Source organism: Scyliorhinus canicula, chromosome 6 (genome assembly GCF_902713615.1).
Source record: "Scyliorhinus canicula chromosome 6, sScyCan1.1, whole genome shotgun sequence".
Classification (NCBI taxonomy): domain Eukaryota; kingdom Metazoa; phylum Chordata; class Chondrichthyes; order Carcharhiniformes; family Scyliorhinidae; genus Scyliorhinus; species Scyliorhinus canicula.
The window spans coordinates 118,759,624-118,780,936 of record NC_052151.1 but is presented as its reverse complement, the minus strand read 5'-3'; the positions used below and the strand labels follow the sequence as shown (position 1 = coordinate 118,780,936).

The 21,313-nt window shown below is 46.0% G+C and overlaps 1 protein-coding gene and 1 non-coding gene across 3 annotated transcripts; both read left to right on the top strand.

Annotated features, from left to right (window-relative positions):
- Positions 1 to 647: 647 nt before the first annotated feature.
- Positions 648 to 20,906, top strand: LOC119967444 (zona pellucida sperm-binding protein 3-like). 2 transcript variants are annotated; one of them, XM_038799996.1, is made up of 9 exons: positions 648 to 877; positions 1,778 to 1,893; positions 1,981 to 2,084; positions 2,168 to 2,345; positions 2,432 to 2,558; positions 2,637 to 2,725; positions 2,817 to 2,935; positions 3,008 to 3,136; positions 20,737 to 20,906. In XM_038799996.1, the coding sequence occupies exons 2-9, from the start codon at positions 1,778 to 1,780 to the stop codon at positions 20,856 to 20,858; spliced, it is 984 nt and encodes a 327-aa protein (XP_038655924.1). In that variant the 5' UTR covers positions 648 to 877; the 3' UTR covers positions 20,859 to 20,906. The 2 variants fall into 2 exon arrangements, with proteins under 2 accessions (XP_038655924.1, XP_038655923.1); XM_038799995.1 differs by lacking the exons at positions 648 to 877; positions 1,778 to 1,893; positions 1,981 to 2,084; ... (3 more) ...; positions 2,817 to 2,935; positions 3,008 to 3,136 and adding exons at positions 17,999 to 18,404; positions 19,296 to 19,411; positions 19,499 to 19,602; ... (3 more) ...; positions 20,338 to 20,456; positions 20,530 to 20,658.
- LOC119968117 lies at positions 13,428 to 13,612 on the top strand. The gene has a single exon (XR_005461131.1). It is a non-coding gene; the product is annotated as a U2 spliceosomal RNA (small nuclear RNA).
- Positions 20,907 to 21,313: the final 407 nt, after the last annotated feature.

The following is a 21,313-nucleotide window of genomic DNA, read 5'->3' as shown; positions in this document are numbered from 1 at the left end:
GGAGAATTGCGCCCTCTGTGTCACGGTTGCATAGTGGTTAGCACTGTTGCTTCACAGCACCACGTTTCCAGGTTCGATTCCCGGCTTGGGTCACTGTCTGTGCGGAGTCTGCACGTTCGTCCCGTGTCGACGTTGGTTTCCTCCAGGTGCCGAAAGATGTGCGGATAGGTAATTTGGACATTCTGAATTCCCCCTCCGTGTACCCGAACAAGCGCCGGAGTGTGGCGACTGGCGCATTTTCACAGCGACTTCATTAACTTACATTAAATAGGTTAATATAAGCCTACTTGTGACAATAAGAAAGATTATTATTATTGTTTGGACAGTGCCCTTATCAGGAGCAGCCCCTTTTAATTTGTCCCTGAGTTTGTTTCTTTTATTATAATTAGCTGATTGACCGAAAAGAGTTCAGGTGAGTACAGGTTGTGAGTATAAAAGGTGCTGCTCCCTGGTGGACAGGATGGTTCAGTTGTTTGGTATCATGGGGGATTTTGGAGTGAGGGCTTTGTTCCCAGTGCTGGTGTTAGTTGGAACTGTTTGTTCCTCTGATACTTGGCAACAGTTTCGAGGCCAGAGGTTTCCATGGAGCAGAGTCAAAGCCACCTCTGTGCCTCAGAGAGTCCCTCTTCCTCCCTTTGGTTCCCATTTCCGTGTGTCTGAGGGTCAAAGTGTGTCTCCACTGCAGACTGTGGTGGTGCAGTGTGCAGAGGACAAGCTGCTGGTCAGGGTCCAGCTGGATTTATTTGGAACCAGGCACCTGGTTAAAGCTGCTGACCTGACCCTGGGGGCAGCAGGCTGTCGGCCAACCAGGATCTACTCTCAGAACCACACTGTCCTCTTTGACTATGGGCTCCACGAGTGTGGCAGCAAATTGCAGGTAATGTCAAACCTCAACTCTGGCTCTAAGCCCTGGCTGGAGATTGTTCTACGCTCTTTATTCCAGCACTTGGTGAGATATCATTGATATTGAGGATACTGGTCTCCTGTGTCTTAAACCCCCAAACTAGCTGGATTGAAACTATTCTTTTTCCAGGCTCCATATTATTGCCAACTTGTGGCTCCTTTTCCTGTTAACTGAAGCTGTCCTTTTATTGAATCAATTCACTGTTAATTGATCCTGGTCTTGTGCTAATGATCTCTCTTTGTTTAAATGGCTGGAGGTTGCTGAGCAACACTAATAACAAGATGAGGCTGAACAGACTCTTCAGCCTGTTCCCCATTCATTAAGACCAGGGCTGGATTTTCCACAATGCAATTCATTTTTGTTCTAGTTGAGGGGCAATTTAATGTGGCCAGTCCACCTACCCTGCACATCTTTTGGGTTGTGGGGGTGAAATCCATGCAAACATGGAGAATGTGCAAACTCACCACAGACACTGACCCAGAGCCAGGATTGAACCTGTGACCTTGGTGCTGTGATGCAGCTGTGCTAACCCCCCTCTGCTACTGTGCTACCCTTTGATTCCATTTGTCCTGAATATCCTCAGTGACTGAGCATTCCCAGCTTTCTGGGATAGATAATTAAAATGATTCATGAGCTGCTAAATGAAGAAATTCTTTGTCATGTTTATCCTAAATGATTGACACCCCACTGCCCCCCCCCCCCCCCCCCCCCCCGCATAGACACTCCATGTGGGGCTCAGCAGCCTCTCTGTGCTGACCATGTCAATCCCCTTGAGACTTGTATTAATTAGATGGGGTGAGTTCATTGTTCACCCCTGTGTAGAACTTTCTCCTTTCAGATCAATTCTTCATTCCTTAACCTGGTGTCTTTCAGATGTCTGGAGATTTCCTGATCTACACCACCCACCTGACCCACAGCCCAGAGTATCATGGATCTGTCATTGTGAGAACGAATGGAGCTGTCGTTCCCATTGAGTGTCGTTACTTTAGGTGAGAATCTTTATTGGATGCTGAATAAGATCCACAGCTGTTGATGTTCTCTGAAGTTGTCCTAAAATGACTCTGCTGTCTTTCCAGGAAGGGCAATGTGAGCAGTAACCCCATCAGGCCTACCTGGATCCCATTCAGCTCCACCAGGTCTGGAGAAGGACATCTTTCATTCTCTCTGCGCCTAATGAATGGTATGTGATGGGGAGTGATTTCCTGTCTTCACTCACTGGGAGTGACACCCACTGTCTCCAACCCTTGTCCTCTTGTTCTTCAGGTGACTGGCTTACAGAGCGCACTTCCACTGTCTACTACCTGGGTGACCTCATTCACATTGAGGCCTCTGTTTCAATGAGCAACCACATGCCCCTGAAGCTCTACATTGACCGCTGTGTAGCTACATTGAGCCCAGACAAGGACTCCACCCCGAGATACAGCATCATTGACTACAGTGGGTAAGGAGCTCTCTGCTTTCTCCAGCTGCTCCCATCTCACTGGCTTCACTTGATTCACTTCATGTCCCTTTTTAATCTATCTTCAGTTGCCTCCTGGACAGTAAAGCTGAGGACTCCTTTTCAACCTTTGTGTTGCCAAGTGGCGAGCGGGAGACGGACAAGCTCCGGTTTGACCTGGATGCATTCCGTTTCTTTGGAGATGACCGTTCGTTGGTAAGAGGAAACTGATCATTGGTGTCTCTGTGTTGGGAGGGAGTCATTAAATAACAACGTGCTGATGTTTCCCTCCAGATTTTCATCACCTGCCACCTGAAAGTAGTTCCAGTGGATCGGAAAGATTCCAAGAACAAAGCTTGTACTTTCCAGAAGATGCAGAATATGTAAGTGTGCGCTCTCTCTCTCTCCGATGGGTTTTTGTGGAGAAGTGATACACAACGCAGTTGGTTGACTGGTATTTTTTTTCACGCTTAGCTGGACCCCATTGGAGGAATCGAGCATTGACATTTGTGCCTGTTGCCATGTGGGTAACTGTGCCACAAGGGAGCTGCGATTTGGATCCAGAGGAAGGAGAGATCTTGTAGCTGAAGCTGGTAGGATATTGATCCTCTAGATGGTGGACGTTTCCCCTTTCCCCTCTCTAACTGGAATGTTTGATATTGCAGAGAATGAAGTTGGATTGAAGTGGGAGGCTGAGGCCTCACTTGGACCCCTGATCATTCTGGATACTGATGTGACCAACCTGGCAACAGACTCCCTGAATGAGGGAAGGATGCAGGAGAGGTCTCCAGGTGGTGAGTTGGCTGACTGCTGGTTTCCATTTTCCCCTCAGTGTTTCCTTCACTAACCATTGGCTTCTCATTGGTTTGTAGGTGTGGAGTCTGAGGTGAATCCTGAGCGTGACCCTGACTGTGACAGCTGTCTCTCTGATCTCTGCGTCATTGATCACCTTGTTCCTGTACAGGAAACGCAATCAAACTCTGTTCACTCGGTGATCCAATTAATTATCAATAAAGCAGTGATCAAATGAATTATCAATAAAGCAGTGATTCCTTGTGTCTGGGAGCTGATTGGTCTCTGTATTTGGTTAGTCTGAGTCCATGGAAATAATGACTGGGGTTTGTGCACCCAAAAGCTGCAAGAACCACATCTCCTTGAATGGTTCTTATTTGAAAGGGCTGTTTCTGTGAGGGCTGTTAATTTTCTGTATTTCAGTCCCCCTCTTTCTCTTCCCACCCCTGTTTGGCCACATTGTGGGGAAGGGGATGTGAGTAGGTCTAGGACCTTCTTGTGGAGCTGGGCCTGGCTGGTGTGGCTGTCTTCTTCTCTCCTTAGGAGATCACCCACCCCCTGAAGAGGGCGATCACTCTATTCCCAGGGTGTTCACCCCCACCCCTCTCGAGAGGGGGAACATTGTGTGACTGTCGAGAACTGACATGGTCTGATCTGGTGCCTGAACTTCATTCAGGTCTCTGATATCTAACTGTTTGCAGGTCAGTGGTACAGATGGAATCTGATAACTGCATGGTTGTTAAACGAGGCTAATGGAACGGTGGCACCTCTGATCTGATTGTTCTGCCTTTCAAGCTCTCCTATCAGGATTTGGGAATTGAAGATTCAAACATCAAAGGAGACATCTTGTTCTGAGCAGGCTTGATGCTGATTGGCCAGAATGAAGAATGGGGCATAAGAGATGAGGTTGAATCTTCCTGTATTAAAGATTGAGGCTGATTGGAGGCATTGAAGGATTTGGTTGGGTGGGTCTGCAAGAAATAACTCCCTCACGGAGTGAAGAACAAGAGCAACTGAACCTGTCCATTTCATTGGGGACAAGATGAGCCTGAAGAGATTGAGGAACAGGGAGAGTCCAAGAGGGATTGTTGTGACCTGGTTCGGTTCCCAGCTTCGGTCACTGTCTGTGCGGACTCCGCACATTCTCCATGTCTGCATGGATTTCCTCCGGGTGATCCAGTTTCCTCCCACAGTCCAAAGATGTGCAGGTTCAGTGGATTTGTCATGCTAAATTGCTCTGTCGTGTCCAAACGTTAGGTGGGATTGCTAGGTTACGGGGCTAGGGTGGAGGTGTGGGCTTGTGTAGGATGCTCTTTCAGGAGCCGACGTAGACTTGGATGGGTTGAATGGCCTCCTTCTGCATTGTAAATTCTATGACTGATTTTAAAGAAATTTTAATACTATACCGTATCCCTATTTGTGTGAAATGATTCTTTGAGTGAGTTATCCTTTTCCACTCAGTTGTACAAAATTAAAATAAAATATTGGGTTTCTGTCCAGTATCCAGCCTCTGTTGATGTCTGGTCTGACATCATAGCGACTGGAGATGCTGGGATTGTTCTTGGGCATAAGGAAGTTTAACAGAGACCTAGTGCACATATTCAAAATAGAGGTTAAAATAGTTTGCTCAAGAACTTGTAGGGAAATGACATATGCTTGGTAAAATCTGAAACGTATGATCTGAACTTTGAAAGAGCAACTGGATATGTTCTTCAAGGGGTTAATTGAAGGGATTAAGGGGAAAATCTGGAGTGGGACAATCTGGGTCGCACTTTCAAACAAGTAGCACAGGCATGATGAGCAGAATGGCCTTGGTCATAATATGCACTCATGTATATAAACAGGCTGTGACAGCCAATAACACACAGGACAGAATACAACCAATCACCAGGCAGAACACTAGAAGGTGGTTTCCCACTACAAAACACACAAGGCATCAACACTTCGCCTCTTTCCACTGGTGCTAACTGTAGTGACAGTCAGGGTGTATATATCAGTTAGCACCTTCTGCACATGGCTCAGAGCTAGTCTTGACTAGTTAATTATAGTAAGCATGCTTAGATTAGTAGAGTGTAAACCCATAGCAAACTGTGCACTGCTTAACAAATTCAATAAAGCATTATTGAATTTGTTAACATCAGTTTGGAGTCTACTTTCAAGTACAACAGACTCCAGTTGCAGTCCATGTTACCCAAGGGTGAATAACACCACAGCCTCTTTCTACACAATGGGATAAGATTATTTTACTTGAAATATTTAATTTTCACTGGAGTTTGTATTGTTGCCTATCCACTGTGTATCTTAAGTCATTTTTTGATTGACTCATTAGATAATGTAACTTTTCAGGTATGGTAATCCCAAATTCATGGTTAGTCAGCAATGCCACAAAACGATAGATGAGCAAATAGAAATGCCAAAGTTACAATCGAGTTCTTAAATAAATCTTCTGAGCTGAGATGAGCTATCTAGCGAATGAACCCGCTCTGATCTAGATTGACACCACACTTGGCTGAGGATTTGATCATCAAATTGGCTGAGAGGAGCAGCCCACCAGAATAAAAGCTCTCCCCTTTCACTGATTTTGGCAATGGTTAATTATCTATTGCAGTTGGTACAAATTAGTGATAGTGTAGCCACCTCGGTTGGCCACTTCCAGATTCCAAAATGGAGGCCTGCAAAGAACACAGGGAAAAGTGGTCAGGCACAGGGAAACAAGCAGGTGCAAGGTTTCCTGTATATTAAGACTTGCAAAACCCCAGACAGAACCGAAACCAGCAACCATCTACATACTAATGAGCATTCCCCAGGAACAATTAGATACATTGAAACGATCGGAACTAAACCAGACTCCCTGGCGCCAGCGGGAGCCAGGACAAAGGAAGGCCAACGGACACATAGGAACCGCCCAGTGATCAGGGAACAGCTCCAGTATTGGAGAAATCGATTCAAGTGATTGGGACTTGGTCGAATTGATTGGGACCAGGCCTGGGGTCCGCCCAAAAGGGTGCGAAACCGCTGGGGGCTATAAAACAGAGCTCCAAGTTCAATTTGTTCTTCTTGGCAGGGTCTCTCAGCAGCTCAAAACAACTCTTGACCGTGACTCTCAACAAGGAGAGACCTGCCCAGCAGCTTCACCAACCAAGTAAGTCTCCAGTCAATGCACGCTTACGAGATAGGCGCTACTAGTCCATACCACCCTGCAGCCTCAGAATCGAACGAAAGGCCAATGTTCCCCTGACCTGGTGGGCCATTTCCAAAGCTATGTATAGGTCTTTTAGTGTTAGAGATAGTCTAGTAAGTAAAGTTGTATGCATGAGTAGTGATTGACTGTGTATAATAAATGTGTTTTGATTTGAAACTTATTAACTGGTGTATTGAGTTATTGATCAGCACTTGGCTTTGAACCTCGTGGTGGTATCAGAAAGATACCTGGCGACTCTAGAGAAAAGGTTATTAAACAGAGCAATTAAGTAAAAGCACAATTAGCAACAACAGGCAAAGCAATGCAAACTGTATATGATCCATTGAAAGCAATGGCCTCACCTTTCTTAGATATATTTATCTATAGTGGCCTAGAATTTGTAACAGTGACAATATCACTATTTGCACCACTACAGTGCAAGGCTGATAGCACAACTTCCAGTATCTGCACATCCGTAGTTAAATGTGGAAGTTCAGAATTAATCCCTGCTTCTTCACAGGGTTTGCTGTCCCAGTTTTATCATTACGAAGGGGACTGAAATTCAATCAAATACCAAAATCTTTTAAAAAGGCCAAAACTAGTTAAAACGTTGAAATAAATAGTACGATCTAGATCAAGTTACCAGGGAGGGTCACAGCAAAGACTAGAATAAATGTAACCTAGCTCTCTCAATTAGGACCTCACTGGTCAGGATCTTAACTCTGAAATTTCAATACCATTGAGAAGATCCAAACCGATCTTCATCCCCAAGGCCTTTTTTCAAGGATTAGACAAAATGATTGTGGCGTTTGTGTGGGCAAGAATCCTTAAAAATACACCTGCAGAGAAGAAATATGGGAGGCCTAGCCCTTCCGAACCCGCAATACCACCAAAGCCACGGCCGAGAGAGTGAGGGGGTGAGAAAGGGAGCCGAGCAAGGAATGGGTGAAAATGGAGGAGTCGTCCTGTACAGGAACAACCCTCCCAGCCCCAGCCACGACAGTGCTCCCAACCACCCTGGCAAAGTACACATCCAGCCAAGTGGTGGTAGCCATGTTAAAATCTGGAACGAGATGAGACAGCACGTCGGCTTAACCGGGATGTCCACCATGGCCCACATATGCCGTAACCACAAATTCCCACCAGCCATGCTTGACGCCATTGTTAAGACGTGGAGACAGGCTGGGGGGACGCTAGCGATTTGGGACATTTACATGGGGGACAGACTCACAACCCTGGACCAGCTGACAGGAAGACTGGAGCTACCGAACGGACAGGAGCTCCAACACTTGCAAATGAAAAACATTTTCCGCAAGGAGACGGCGAAGTACCCCCTGGCCCGGATAGACACATTGCTGGAGGAACTGATAGACGTGGACAGTATTGAGAAGGGGAACTGTGGGGACATTTAGGGACAACTGTTAGGAAGGTGAGAACACTATTACATGGAGCAAGACAGATGTGGGAGGACGAACTAGGGACAGACATAGGGTGGGGACTCTGGAGTGAAGCACTGAGCAGGGCTAACTCCACCACCTCCTGCACAAGGCTAATCCTCATGCAGTACAAAGTGGTGCAGTGAGCGCACCTCACCAGAACCCACATGAACAGGTTCTTCCCGGAGGTGGAAGACCAGTGTGAATGGTGCTATGGAGGCCTGGTGGACCACAGATACAGGTGGGAGGAAGGGGAGCAGCAAGGGAAAAATCAGTAGGTTGTAGTGATCTCTGTATGTGCATGTACACAAGGGGTTAATGTGTAATCAGCAGCACCACATGATCACTAGAGGGCCGGACCAACAGGGAGATAAAAAGCAACCACATTGTGTCTCCCTCAGTCTCTCTCTCTCTCGGGTGCACTGTGATCAGGGTAATGTTAGAATAGTACATATAGTGGAATCACATATAGTTACTGTTGTTGGATCGTGTTAACCTTATCACTAGAATCAAAGTTAAAGTAAAGAACTCATGCACTTGTTGTTATAGTTACTCAATAAACCTTTGTTGTTACTGGATGACTTCATCAAGAACCTTCATCAAGATTCAGAAGATCTTGCCATCAACCAAGGATTGAGTATAACTAGTTACCTATCACACAGGTAGCTAGACATGGTACCAGGTGAGTGGCGTTAACAGAACTAGTTAGATAAGGTTAAAAAACAAGAGAAAAAAATGTGGATAAATGTTCGACCACGGAAGGCATCGCAGCATTCGGACATCTCATAGATGTGATGATAATAGATCAATTAATTTACGGACTATCTGATAAAAATTTAGTGAACAAACTTTCACAACAACAGTATCTAAAACTAGAAATCGCGATTAAACAGTGGGTAGTGCATGAACACAAAATAAATCAGTACCTTCAATTTATGCAAAGAAAAAACGGCGCCAAAATTTACCACCAGGCAGAGGCAGGATCTCACTCGATGCAACAGCACTTTTTGATTGGCAGCCATCTTGAGCGAGAGCGTTCCAACCAATACGCACATGAGCACTTCTCAGATTTAAAAACGGCAAAATACACTTGCATGCAGTTGCGAAAAGAGCGCACAGTCAAGGAAGTTCGGACGGCACATGCGCAATCGATTCCTCGCTTTACGTCACCAGCGTCATGATGTCAGAGGACCTGGACCACGCCCACTTAAAAGGGAAATGCTCGAAAATTGCAAAAAAGAAATTTAAAGCTACAAAACACACATTTATTTCCTCGAACGACAGAATGAAGCCCGAGCCTCCACCCACAGCTAAAGATTACCTCCGCAGCACCCTGGAACAATCAGTTTGCAACACCCAAAGAGGAGAGCACAATGACAAATCCAAAGTAAAAAGAGAGGATTTGTCCATTGATGATTACTACTGAGATGATGAGTTCCTCATTGGACATAGAAATAACAGTGACAAATCCGAAATGAAAATAGATGATTTGTTCATTGAAGACTACTGCTCAGACATGGATGAGCTATTCGGAATTGATGGTCATTGCAACAGCAACACGGTTGAAAAGCTCAACACGAATCTTCTCAGGGTAGGTGAATCCAATACCATGATCGTCGATACATTGGATGACAGCAATATCCAAGAAGAAGGCGATGGAACGCAAAGAGCACAAATCGACTCCACAGAGAGAACACTGCACGACTCCACAGAGAGAGCGATGAAAGACTCCACAGAGAGAGTGATACAAGCCTCCACGGCGACAGACTCCAGAATGGAAACAATTAAAGTGCGACAATCGTGCATGAAGGAAACTATGAAGGTCTATCCACCTTATCTGAGCGACCAGCAGCAGACTATGAAAGTCTACCCAGCTCATTTAACTGGCAAGAAGACACTGAATGTCTACCCACTGTGTGTGAAAACAGTGATAAAGTGATCACACTCGACATACAGAGTTTGCAGGGTCGCAGTGAGACTGACAGATCTCAGCTCGTCTGCACAGACGCACAGAGTAGGTCTACTCTTGGATCCATTGAGACCAGGTCAATTGAAATCTTGAAGATTTTAACTCCAGAAGAGGAGCACCAAGAAATCAAAGGTGATTCAAATGAACCAGAAATATCTCCTGAAGAGGAGCATAAAGAGATCACAGATGATTGAAATGTACCGGAAATGTCTCCAGCAGAGGGGCATCAAGGAAACAAAGAAGTGCAATCAAATCCACCACAAATGACTGACGTCACGAACATCAATACAACATCTCACAATTCTCAAAAGGAACGCTCAATGTAACAGACACCACAAAGGACACTGACGCCAATAACTGTGACAATTACTCAAATTGTCCACACGGAACACTCATTGAGTGAAACCAGAAGCACAACAACAGCACAAACTACAAGAACAACAAAAACAACAAGAAGCAAAACAATGACAAGAGTACAAACATGCCATGGCATGACAAAGAATCTCACAAATTCACATTTGCTCCACAACAAACAAGCAAACCAGCTTTCAAGAAGGATGACATACAGAATCAATACCACAAACACAAGAAAAAGTCCAGGTCAGATGACAAAGATGACATACAGAATCAATACCATATGCACAGGAAAAAGTCGAGGTCAGACAACAAAGATGTAACATAGCATCACTACCACAAGCATAGAAAACAAAAAATTATAAATCAGACAACAAAGTGATTCGAACGTTCAAACATCTCATTGCTGACTTCTTGGTTACTTAAACACAGGAACACTGATGATGCTCACAAAGATATAACAATATCAACATCACCACTTCAACAACAGAAGAAGAAAGCAACTCAACCGAATAAATTCATGACGTTTGGACTCACAGACTCTTTTTTTTATTGAGTTTGGACTCATAGATATTAATTAGCTTTGTATAATCATCAATATCATCACAAATAATACACAGCATTATTTGTCTACCTGTCTCAAGAAAACTGCATCCATTATGTTTGTTCAATTTTATTTACAACATACAGAAAATATGTAACACAAGAAAAAAGGCTGGATGTAGTGATTTCTGTATGCGCATGTACACAAGGGGTCAATGTATAATCAGCAGCACCACATGATCACTAGAGGGCCGGACCTACAGGGATACAAAAAGCAACCACACTGTGTCTCCCTCAGTCTCTCTCTCTCTCTCTCTCTCTCGCTCGCTCTCTCTCTCTCGTTCTCTCTCTCTCTCGCTGACTCGCTCTCTCTCTCGGGCGCACTGTGATCAGGGTAATATTAGAATAGTACAGATAGTTAGTGGAGTTACATATAGTTACTGTTGTTGGATCTTGTTAACCTTATCATTAGTATCAAAGTTAAAGTAAAGAACTCATGCACTTGCTGTTACATTTACTGAATAAACCTTTATTGTAACTGGACAAGTTAGAGTCTTCTTCATCAAGATTGAGAAGACCCCACCATCAACCAAGGATTGAGTAGCACTGGTTACCTATCACACAGGTAGCTAGAAATAGGAAGAGACCGAGAAGGGGCCAGAAGGCCCACCCTCCCAACAAAGCCATATTAAATAATCTTTATTTGTGCCGCAAGTACGCTTACATTAACACTGCAATGCAATTACCTAGTCACCACACTCCGGCACCTGTTCGCTACACGGATGGAGAATTCCGGATGTCTAATTCACCTAACAAGCACGACTTTCGTGACTTGTGGGAGGAAACCGAGCATCCGGAATAAAATCACGCAGACACGAGGAGAACGTGCAGATTCTGCATAGACAGTGACCCAATCTGAGAATTGAACCCAGGACCCTGGCAGTGTGAAGAAACAGTGCTAACCCCTGTGCTGCGAATAATATGGCCAACAGTAACAAAACTATACATCGAACTGTCTCATTCACCTATTGTACAATGTACAGATGTAAAAATTGAGTAAAGTAATATAAAAGGGCAGGGGAGTTGGTGATGGGTAAGGGGGGGGGTAGGGACTTGGGGGTTCCCTCCAATGTTTGGCTTTTGTAAATTGTATCTGGTCTACACAGCCGTGTTTATTTTGTATTGTATAAAATGTGAAACCTGAATAAAAATATATTTTTTTAATTCTCCGTGTCATTTTGGATGAGTTTGGCAGAGAATCTCTCACCGTTTGTTTCAGTGAGAACCGCAATGGTATTTACCCAAACTTAGAGCATGATCTCACCAAAAACAAAGCGTTACTTCTGGGCACGTTGGCACTGCCGGCCTGGCAATATCCCTGCCAGCACCACCTGGGCACCCTGGCAGTGCCAGGCTGATGATGAGGTGGCAGTGCCAGGGTAGCCAAGTGGCACTGTCAGGGTGCAAGGCTGGTAGTGCAAAGGTGCCCAGGTGGCATCAGCGCCAGTTGCCTGGGTAGGGTCACTGATCGCCTGTGAGACCCCTGCACCCCACCCTCAAGTGCTGTTCGACCTGACCCCGTTTGTGGGCCCCACATCCCCCACCCACACGTAATTTCACTCTCCCCCACCCCACCCCAACCAAATGAGGCCACTCGGCTATGGGGTAGCTTAGGGACCGTCCTTTTAATGCCTCTTTCAAGCCCCTCACCTCCATTTCAGGACCCCCCCCATTAACCCCCCCCCCCAACCGTTAAGCGATCTATTCATACCCGCCCTTCGTACACACATCCTTTCATGGGCATGCCCCCCCCCCCCTCAGGCACCGATGCTGGCAGTGGCACCCTGGCACCTGAGTGCCCTGGCACTGCCAAGTTGTCTGGGTGCCAGAGGGAGAGCCAGGGTGACATCCTGCCCTGTCGCCGACCACCCATGAGTCTCCAATCGCCTGGGGAACCACCCCCCCTTCCCCGGGTGCCGTGACGCCTGGCCCCCGTTTCTGTAGACCAGTGCTAAACAGCACCATGGCGACGTCTCCCAGGCCAGGCTGCTAGTTCCTGGACCTCGGGGGAATTGGGCCCCGACATATTTAAATGAGCCGAATTGACCATTTGAGATGTATATCTGGATGCTGCCCATTCCCCGTTGGGTTACGGGTATAGCGTGGGTTTGAGTAGGGTGATCATGGCTCGGCACAACATCGAGGGCCGAAGGGCCTGTTCTGTGCTGTACTGTTCTATGTTCTATGTTCTATGTTCTGAAAAACATGAACATACGGCATTAAACAGACTCGTGCTGGAGACAAAATGCTGTTTAAGTTTCTGCATGACCATGAAGTGAAAAGATTGCAGAACACAAATTATAACTTCGACAAGATTTAATGTGCTTACAGCAACCTATGCCTGGCACAAGTGAAGAAATCTTGCTCAAGCATCAGTCTGTTATTTGTATTTAGTTAAGTCAGTAATGATGAACAAGTTCAGTTCTTAAATGTACAACATGAACAGAAGCTTCTGGAAATATTTGGGCAGCACAGGTAGAGAAGCAGCGGGGCGATTCTCCAGCCGCATTGCTCCCAGCGCAAATTCTGCGAAGTTGGGAAAATCCCGGGAGAGGCCTGAAAAAGGACTTGCTCCGGGTGTCAATCAATTTCCGATGTTCCTTGACCGCTCCAGATGCCGTGATCAGGTTCGTGCCCAACACCCTTATTTAAATCTGCAGGTTCTGTTTTAAGCCGGATTCTCCTGGTTCCTGGAATTCTCCCACCCGTCGTTGCAATGTGTAGCCAGAGTGATGGAGATCAGAAGTGATATCGCTTCTCGGCCTTTTGGCCAAGATCAAGAGCAGCATCTGCTCTGCCTTGTGGCTCAGATCTGGTTTGTCTCACTTGTGGGGACCATGAATTGGATTCAATTTGAATTTGAATTGGTTTTTGGAGCAGGCAAGGAGTTGGATTAGGGGTTCGCCCCTGTCCACACTCTGAGCCCGCGCTTTATAACTCAGTAAAAGTCATTTTAAAAAATAAAGTGATGACCATGCAGATGGGAGTGGGTTTGGAGACCATTGTAGCCCTCAGCTGGTCGGAAACATGACAGCGCAGTGCCCTGGCACCTTGGCAGTTCTAACATGGAATGGTGTATTTGGCCAGCCCCATAGCTCACCGGGGCGGGGGGTTGCTGGTACTGGCAATGGGGCGGGGTGGGGGGTTGAGAGGGGGGGGTGCTGGTACTGGCAATGGGGCGGGGTGGGGGGCTGAGAGTTTTCCTGAGATAAGATCTTCCTTTATGAATGTTGCCCAGATCTCGGAGGAGCCGGACCTGCCGGCGTCTTCAGCTCTGCGTCCCTCAATCAGGGTGCAGCTCACCCCAACCTCCAAATAGGTAGATTACAAACTGCATTGCGCCAAACAACCCGGCAGGAATTGACCTAATTTCCCACCAGAGACACACTTAGAAATTATTTGGGAGAATTGCTCCCGTAGTCAATGTTTCAGGTCGGTAACCTTTTGTTGGGAATTGGAAGACATTAGGAATATAACAAGTTTTAAGGTGGTGGGGAGAGGAGGGGAGAACAGAACAAAAGTCTGTGATAGGTTAGAAGGCAGAAGTGACTAAAATGATAAAAGGGTCAATGGTACAAGTTGAAAGGGGACAGGAATTGGATAAGAAACAAAAGATGGGTCTAGAGGAGCTGTAAATTGCAACAGAACTATTATTACCAGCTCCTGCTGTCCAAAAAAGGAGCAATAATTCTGATCTCAAAATGTTGAACTCCTTATTGAGTCCCAATGGTAAATGCTCATGGGGCGCTATTCTCAGGTTTCTTTGGAGCTTCATTGGAAGAGCATTGGAGACTGAGAACAGAGCCAGAATGGGAATTGAACATAGAAATAATGTTGCACGTCGATATCACTTATCACAAAGTTAGCTCCATTCTGGCATCATCTACAGGGACATCTTTGCTCAAGTAAAATGAGCCCAGCACATTTCAGTCCGAGTTTCCATCAATGATTTCACAAACAACACAGGTACGCAGGGAACTCCTGGTTGTCCATTGTTACAATCCCTGTGGGGGAACCAAAAACCAAAATAACCAATTTTTAAATAATTAATTCACAGGATGTGGGCATCGCTAGCCAGCAATTATTGCCATCCCTAATTGTCCTTGTGAGGGTAGTGGTGAGCTGTCTTCTTGAACTGCTGCAGCCCATAAGGAGTAGGTGCACCCACTGTACTATTAGGGAGGGAGTTCCAGGATTTTGACCCAGTCACAATGAAGGAACGATGATATCTTTCCAAGTCAGAACGGTGAGTGACTTGGAGGGGGAACTTCCAGGTGGTGATGTTCCCAGGTTACTGCTGCCCTTGTCCATTTAGATGGTGGTGGTCTTGGGTTTGGAAGCTGCAATCTAAGATGCCATGGTGAGTTCCTGCAGTTCATTTTGTAGATGGTACACACCGACTATTACTGTGCATCGGTGGTGGAAGGACTGAATATTTGTGGAAGGGATGCCAATCATGCAGGCTACTTTGTCCTGGATGGTGTCAAGCTTCTTGACTGTCGTTGGAGCTGCATTCATCCAGGTAAGGGGAAAGTATTCCTTCACATTCTTGACTTGTGCCTTGTGGACCGTGGTTCCATTGAATGTCATGGGCAATGGTTAGAATCTCTCTTATTGGGGATGCTCACTTCCTGGCCTTTGTGTGGCATGAATGTTACTTGCCCCTTGTCACTCCAACCCTGGATATTTTCCAGGTCCTGTTGCATTTGGACATGGACTGCTTCAGTATCTGAGGAGTCACAAATGGTGGTGAACATTGTGAAATCACCAACAGACATCTCCACTTCTGACCTGTCTGTCACTGTCTGTGCGGGATCTGCATGTTCTCCCAATGTCTGCACGGGTTTCCTCCGGGTGCTCCGGTTTCCTCCCACAAGTCCTGAATGATGTGCTTGATATGTGATTTGGACATTCTGAATTCTCCCTCAGTGTACCCGAACAGGCGCCGGAATGTGGCAACTAGGGGATTTTCACAGTAACTTCATTGCACTGTTAATGTAACCTTACGTGTGACAATGAAGATTTTATTACTATTCCTGCCAAACTGGACAAGTTCACATTTTACCATATTACACTCCATCTGCCATTTGTTTTACCCACGCATCCAACCGGCCTATATCCCTTTACAAACTCTCTACCTCATCTTGACAACTTACTTTCCTACCTATCTTGGTGTCATCAGTAAATTTAGCTGACATTCATTTTGTCCCTACTTAGGAACATGGGAAGACTTTTTTGTCAAAAGTGCCGAGAATGGTTTGCTCTGACCAGCTCGGAGAGAGAGGAGGGTGAGGGGGAGGGGGAAGAACGATTCTGACCATGGATGGGGCAAATTTCCATTCGAGATTTTCAAGGAGTATTCTCCTACTTAAACCTCAGAAACAGTGCGCATGACATCTGCATTTCATTAAGAATGTTCTCACTGAAACCTGCCACCTGCACCAGCCGCAACTGCAGCCACAGAGCAGGGCCAGAGGCTGTGAAGGTGTCTGTGGCCATGAACCCATGTCAGCTCCTTCCAGATTGGAGATGGAGATTTTTGTAACATCTCACAATTTGCTATCACTTGTTTTGTAAGGAAGGTCACTGACATTCTTATTCATTAAATCATAGAGTTTTACAACAAAGAAAGAGGCCTTTCGCCCTTCGGCCCCTCGTGACAGTGCTGGCCATCAAGCACATTCAAGCACCAATCTATTCTAATCCCATCTTCCAGTACTTGGTCCTCAGCCTTGTACACTATGGCTCATCTAAATGCTTCTTAAATGTTGAGTGCTCTCGCCTCTATCACCCTTTCAGTCAGTGAGACCCACAATCCCAACATCCTCTGGATGAAAAGATTTTTCCTCAAATCCCTCCAAAACTCCTGATCCATAAATCTATGCCCCTGGTTGGACTCTACCGAGGGGAAAGGCTTCTTCCTATCTACCTTCTGTGCTTCATAATTGTGTTCACCTCAACCACGTCCACTCTCAGCCTTCTCTGCTCTAAGAAATCCCAGCCCAACAAGACTCAGAAAACATACTTAACTCTGGAAACAGGGGCATTGAGAAAAACAAGACAATCATGCAAAATCTTCACAATTCACCGGTTAGGCTTCAGGATTATTGTAAGAAATTCTGGTCAACACATTTTTGGAAGGATATGAAGACATTGGTGAGTTTACCAGGATGATACCTATCTTGGTGCCATCAGTAAAGTTAGCTAACATACATTTTGTCCCTACTTCAGAACAGTTGTGTGGAGTGTGAAGAATGTAGGAATTTCAGATATATTATATGTGTTTGGTGCAGTAAGGGTTAAAAGCCTGGGATTGTGTGTGACTGCTGCAGTTATGTTTTTAAGAATCCTCATTTGAAAGTCAGCTCGTGTTTTTGGAGCCAGAGGTGCAATTAAAGCATCATAAAAGTTTGGAATGGAATAATGGAATGTTATTTTCTATTCAGAAGGTTCCCTGGAGCGTAGATATTTAGAGGCACTGTGTTCAGCTTAGTGAGATGATGTAGTTAATGGGAGCCAGGAGTTGAAGCAGTCAGATGTTAAGGTTTTCAGTGTTAGCTTTTGGCTGGAAGTTGAGCCGAGAAGGTTTCTGAAGAAATACAGTCAGAGATTCTGCATTACTCTGACAGGGTGTCAGGTCTCTTTCTTTCAAACAATCTCAAAATATCTCTCTTTCACAAAGTGGAGTATCCAAGACAACTCTATATCGCAAGCATTCCTGAGTGCTCACTGTATTTAAAAATGGATTGTGACCTGAGATAGTTTTGTTGTTTGAGTGGAAATAAAGATAGCAGTTAAGGGTTATTGTGTCACTGTATTAATTAGCATTGTTTAAGGGATAATTGTAAGATAATGTCTTGTTTCGGGGTTTCACGGTAGCACAGTCATTAGCACTGTTGCTTCACAGCACCACGTTTCCAGGTTCGGTTCCCGGCTTGGGTCACTGTCTGTGCGGAGTCTGCACGTTCGTCCCGTGTCGACGTTGGTTTCCTCCAGGTGCTGAAAGACGTGCGGATAGGTAATTTGGACATTCTGAATTCCCCCTCCGTGTACCCGAACAAGCGCCGGAGTGTGGCGACTGGCGCATTTTCACAGCGACTTCATTAACTTACATTAAATAGGTTAATGTAAGCCTACTTGTGACAATAAGAAAGATTATTATTATTGTTTGGAGAATGCCCTTATCAGGAGCGGCCCCTTTTAATTTGTCCCTGAGTTTGTTTCTTTTAGTATAATTAGCTGATTGACCGAAAAGAGTTCAGCTGAGTACAGGTTGTGAGTATAAAAGGTGCTGCTCCCTGGTGGACAGGATGGTTCAGTTGTTTGGTATCATGGGGGATTTTGGAGTGAGGGCTTTGCTCCCAGTGCTGATGTTAGTTGGGGCTGTTTGTTCCTCTGATACTTGGCAACAGTTTCGAGGCCAGAGGTTTCCATGGAGCAGAGTCAAAGCCACCTCTGTGCCTCAGAGAGTCCCTCTTCCTCCCTTTGGTTCCCATTTCCGTGTGTCTGAGGGTCAAAGTGTGTCTCCACTGCGGACTGTGATGGTGCAGTGTGCAGAGGACAAGCTGTTGGTCAGGGTCCAGCTGGATTTATTTGGAACCAGGCACCTGGTTAAAGCTGCTGACCTGACCCTGGGGGCAGCAGGCTGTCTGCCAACCAGGATCTACTCTCAGAACCACACTGTCCTCTTTGACTATGGGCTCCATGAGTGTGGCAGCAAATTGCAGGTAATGTCAAACCTCAACTCTGGCTCTAAGCTTAGGCTGGAGATTGGGCTGCACTCTTTATTCCAACACTTGGTGAGATGTCATTGATATTGAGGATACTGGTCTCCTGTGTTTTTAAACCCCCAAACTAGCTGGATTGAAACTGTTCTTTTTCCAGGCTCCATATTATTGTCAACTTGTGGCTCCTTCTCCTGTTAACTGAAGTTGTCCTTTTATTGAATAATTCCCTGTTAATTGATCCTGGTCTTGTGCTAATGATCTCTCTTTGCATAAATGGCTGGAGGTTGCTGAGCAACACTAATAACAAAATGAGGCTGAACAGCCCCTTCAGCCTGTTTCCCATTCATTAAGACCAGGGCTGGATTTTGCACAATGCAATTCATTTTTGTTCCAATTGAGGGGCAATTTAATGTGGCCAGTCCACCTACCCTGCACATCTTTTGGGTTGTGGGGGTGAAATCCATGCAAACATGGAGAATGTGCAAACTCACCACAGACAGTGACCCAGAGCCAGGATTGAACCTGTGACCTTGGTGCTGTGATGCAGCTGTTCTAACCCCCCTTTGCCACTGTGCTGCCTTTTGATTCCATTTATCCTGAATATCCTCAGTGACTGAGAATTCCCAGCTTTCTGGGATAGATAATTAAAATGATTCATGAGCTGCTAAATGAAGAAATTCTTTGTCATGTTTATCCTAAATGATTGACACCCCCCCCCCCCCCACCCCCTGCATAGACACTCCAGCTGGGGCTCAGCAGCCTCTCTTGTGCTGACCATGTCAATCCCCTTGAGACTTGTATTAATTGGATGGGGTGAGTTCATTGTTCACCCCTGTGTAGAACTTTCTCCTTTCAGATCAGTTCTTCATTCCTTGACCTGGTGTCTTTCAGATGTCTGGAGATTTCCTGATCTACACCACCCACCTGACCCACAGCCCAGAGTATCATGGATCTGTCATTGTGAGAACGAATGGAGCTGTTGTTCCCATTGAGTGTCGTTACTTTAGGTGAGAATCTTTATTGGATGCCCAATAAGATCCACAGCTGTTGGTGTTCTCTGAAGTTGTCCTAAAATGACTCTGCTGTCTTTCCAGGAAGGGCAATGTGAGCAGTAACCCCATCAGGCCTACCTGGATCCCATTCAGCTCCACCAGGTCTGGAGAAGGACATCTTTCATTCTCTCTGCGCCTAATGAATGGTATGTGATGGGGAGTGATTTCCTGTCTTCACTCACTGGGAGTGACACCCACTGTCTCCAACCCTTGTCCTCTTGTTCTTCAGGTGACTGGCTTACAGAGCGCACTTCCACTGTCTACTACCTGGGTGACCTCATTCACATTGAGGCCTCTGTTTCAATGAGCAACCACATGCCCCTGAAGCTCTACATTGACCGCTGTGTAGCTACATTGAGCCCAGACAAGGACTCTACCCCGAGATACAGCATCATTGACTACAATGGGTAAGGAGCTCTCTGCTTTCTCCAGCTGCTCCCATCTCACTGGCTTCACTATTCACTTCATGTCCCTTAAATCTATCTTCAGTTGCCTCCTGGACAGCCAAGCTGAGGACTCCTTTTCAACCTTTGTGTTGCCAAGTGGTGAGCGGGAGACGGACAAGCTCCGGTTTGACCTGGATGCATTCCGTTTCTTTGGAGATGACCGTTCGTTGGTAAGAGGAAACTGATCACTGGGGTCTCTGGTTTGGGAGGGAGTCATTAAATAACAACGTGTTGATGTTTCCCTCAGATTTTCATCACCTGCCACCTGAAAGTAGCTCCAGTGGATCGGAGAGATTCTAAGAACAAAGCTTGTACTTTCCAGAAGATGCAGAATATGTAAGTGCGCTCTCTCTCTCTTTCTCTCTCGGTGATGGGTTTTTGTGGAGAAGTGATACACAACGCAGTTGGTTGACTGGTATCTGTTTTCACGCTTAGCTGGACCCCATTGGAGGAATCGAGCATTGACATTTGTGCCTGTTGCCGTGTGGGTAACTGTGCCACAAGGGAGCTGCGATTTGGATCCAGAGGAAGGAGAGATCTTGTAGCTGAAGCTGGTAGGACATTGATCCTCTAGATGTTGGAGGTTTCTCTTTTTCCCCTCTCTAACTGGAATGTTTGATATTGCAGAGAATGAAGTTGGATTGAAGTGGGAGGCTGAGGCCTCACTTGGACCCCTGATCATTCTGGATACTGATGTGACCAACCTGGCAACAGACTCTCTGAATGAGGGAAGGATGCAGGAGAGGTCTCCAGGTGGTGAGTTGGCTGACTGCTGGTTTCCATTTTCCCCTCGGTGTTTCCTTCACTAACCATTGGCTTCTCATTGGTTTGTAGGTGTGGAGTCTGAGGTGGTCCTGATCGTGACCCTGACTGTGACAGCTGTCTCTCTGATCTCTGCTTCATTGATCACCTTGTTCCTGTACAGGAAACGCAATCCAACTCTGTTCACCCAGTAATCAAATTAATTATCAATAAAGCAGTGATTCCTTGTGTCTGGGAGCTGATTGGTCTCTGCATTTGGTTAGTCTGAATCCATGGAAATAATGACTGGGGTTTGTGCGTTCCAAGAACCACATCTCCTTGAATGGTTCTTACTTGAAAGGGTTGTTTCTGTGGGGTCTGTTAATTTTCTGTATTTCAGTCCCCCTCTTTCTCTTCCCACCCCTGTTTGGCCACATTGTGGGGGAGGGGATTGTGAGTAGGTCTCGGACCTCCTTGTGGAGCTGAGCCTGGCTGGTGTGGCTGTCGTCGTCTCTCCCTAGGAGATCACCCACCCCCTGAAGAGGGGGAACACTCTATTCCCAGGGTGTTCACCCCCACCCCCCTCGAGAGGGGGAACATTGTGTGACTGTCGAGAATTGACATGAGCTGATCCCCAGATCTGATCTGGTGCCTGAACTTCATTCAGGTC

Excerpts from the sequence above, each read along its gene's own strand:
- LOC119967444 (XM_038799995.1), top strand. The coding sequence starts at position 18,009 with ATGGGGGATTTTGGAGTGAGGGCTTTGCTCCCAGTGCTGATGTTAGTT. Across the intron at positions 19,603-19,685 it reads CTCTCTGCGCCTAATGAATG|GTGACTGGCTTACAGAGCGC; the intron begins GTATGTGATGGG and ends CTTGTTCTTCAG. Across the intron at positions 20,659-20,736 it reads GCAGGAGAGGTCTCCAGGTG|GTGTGGAGTCTGAGGTGGTC; the intron begins GTGAGTTGGCTG and ends ATTGGTTTGTAG.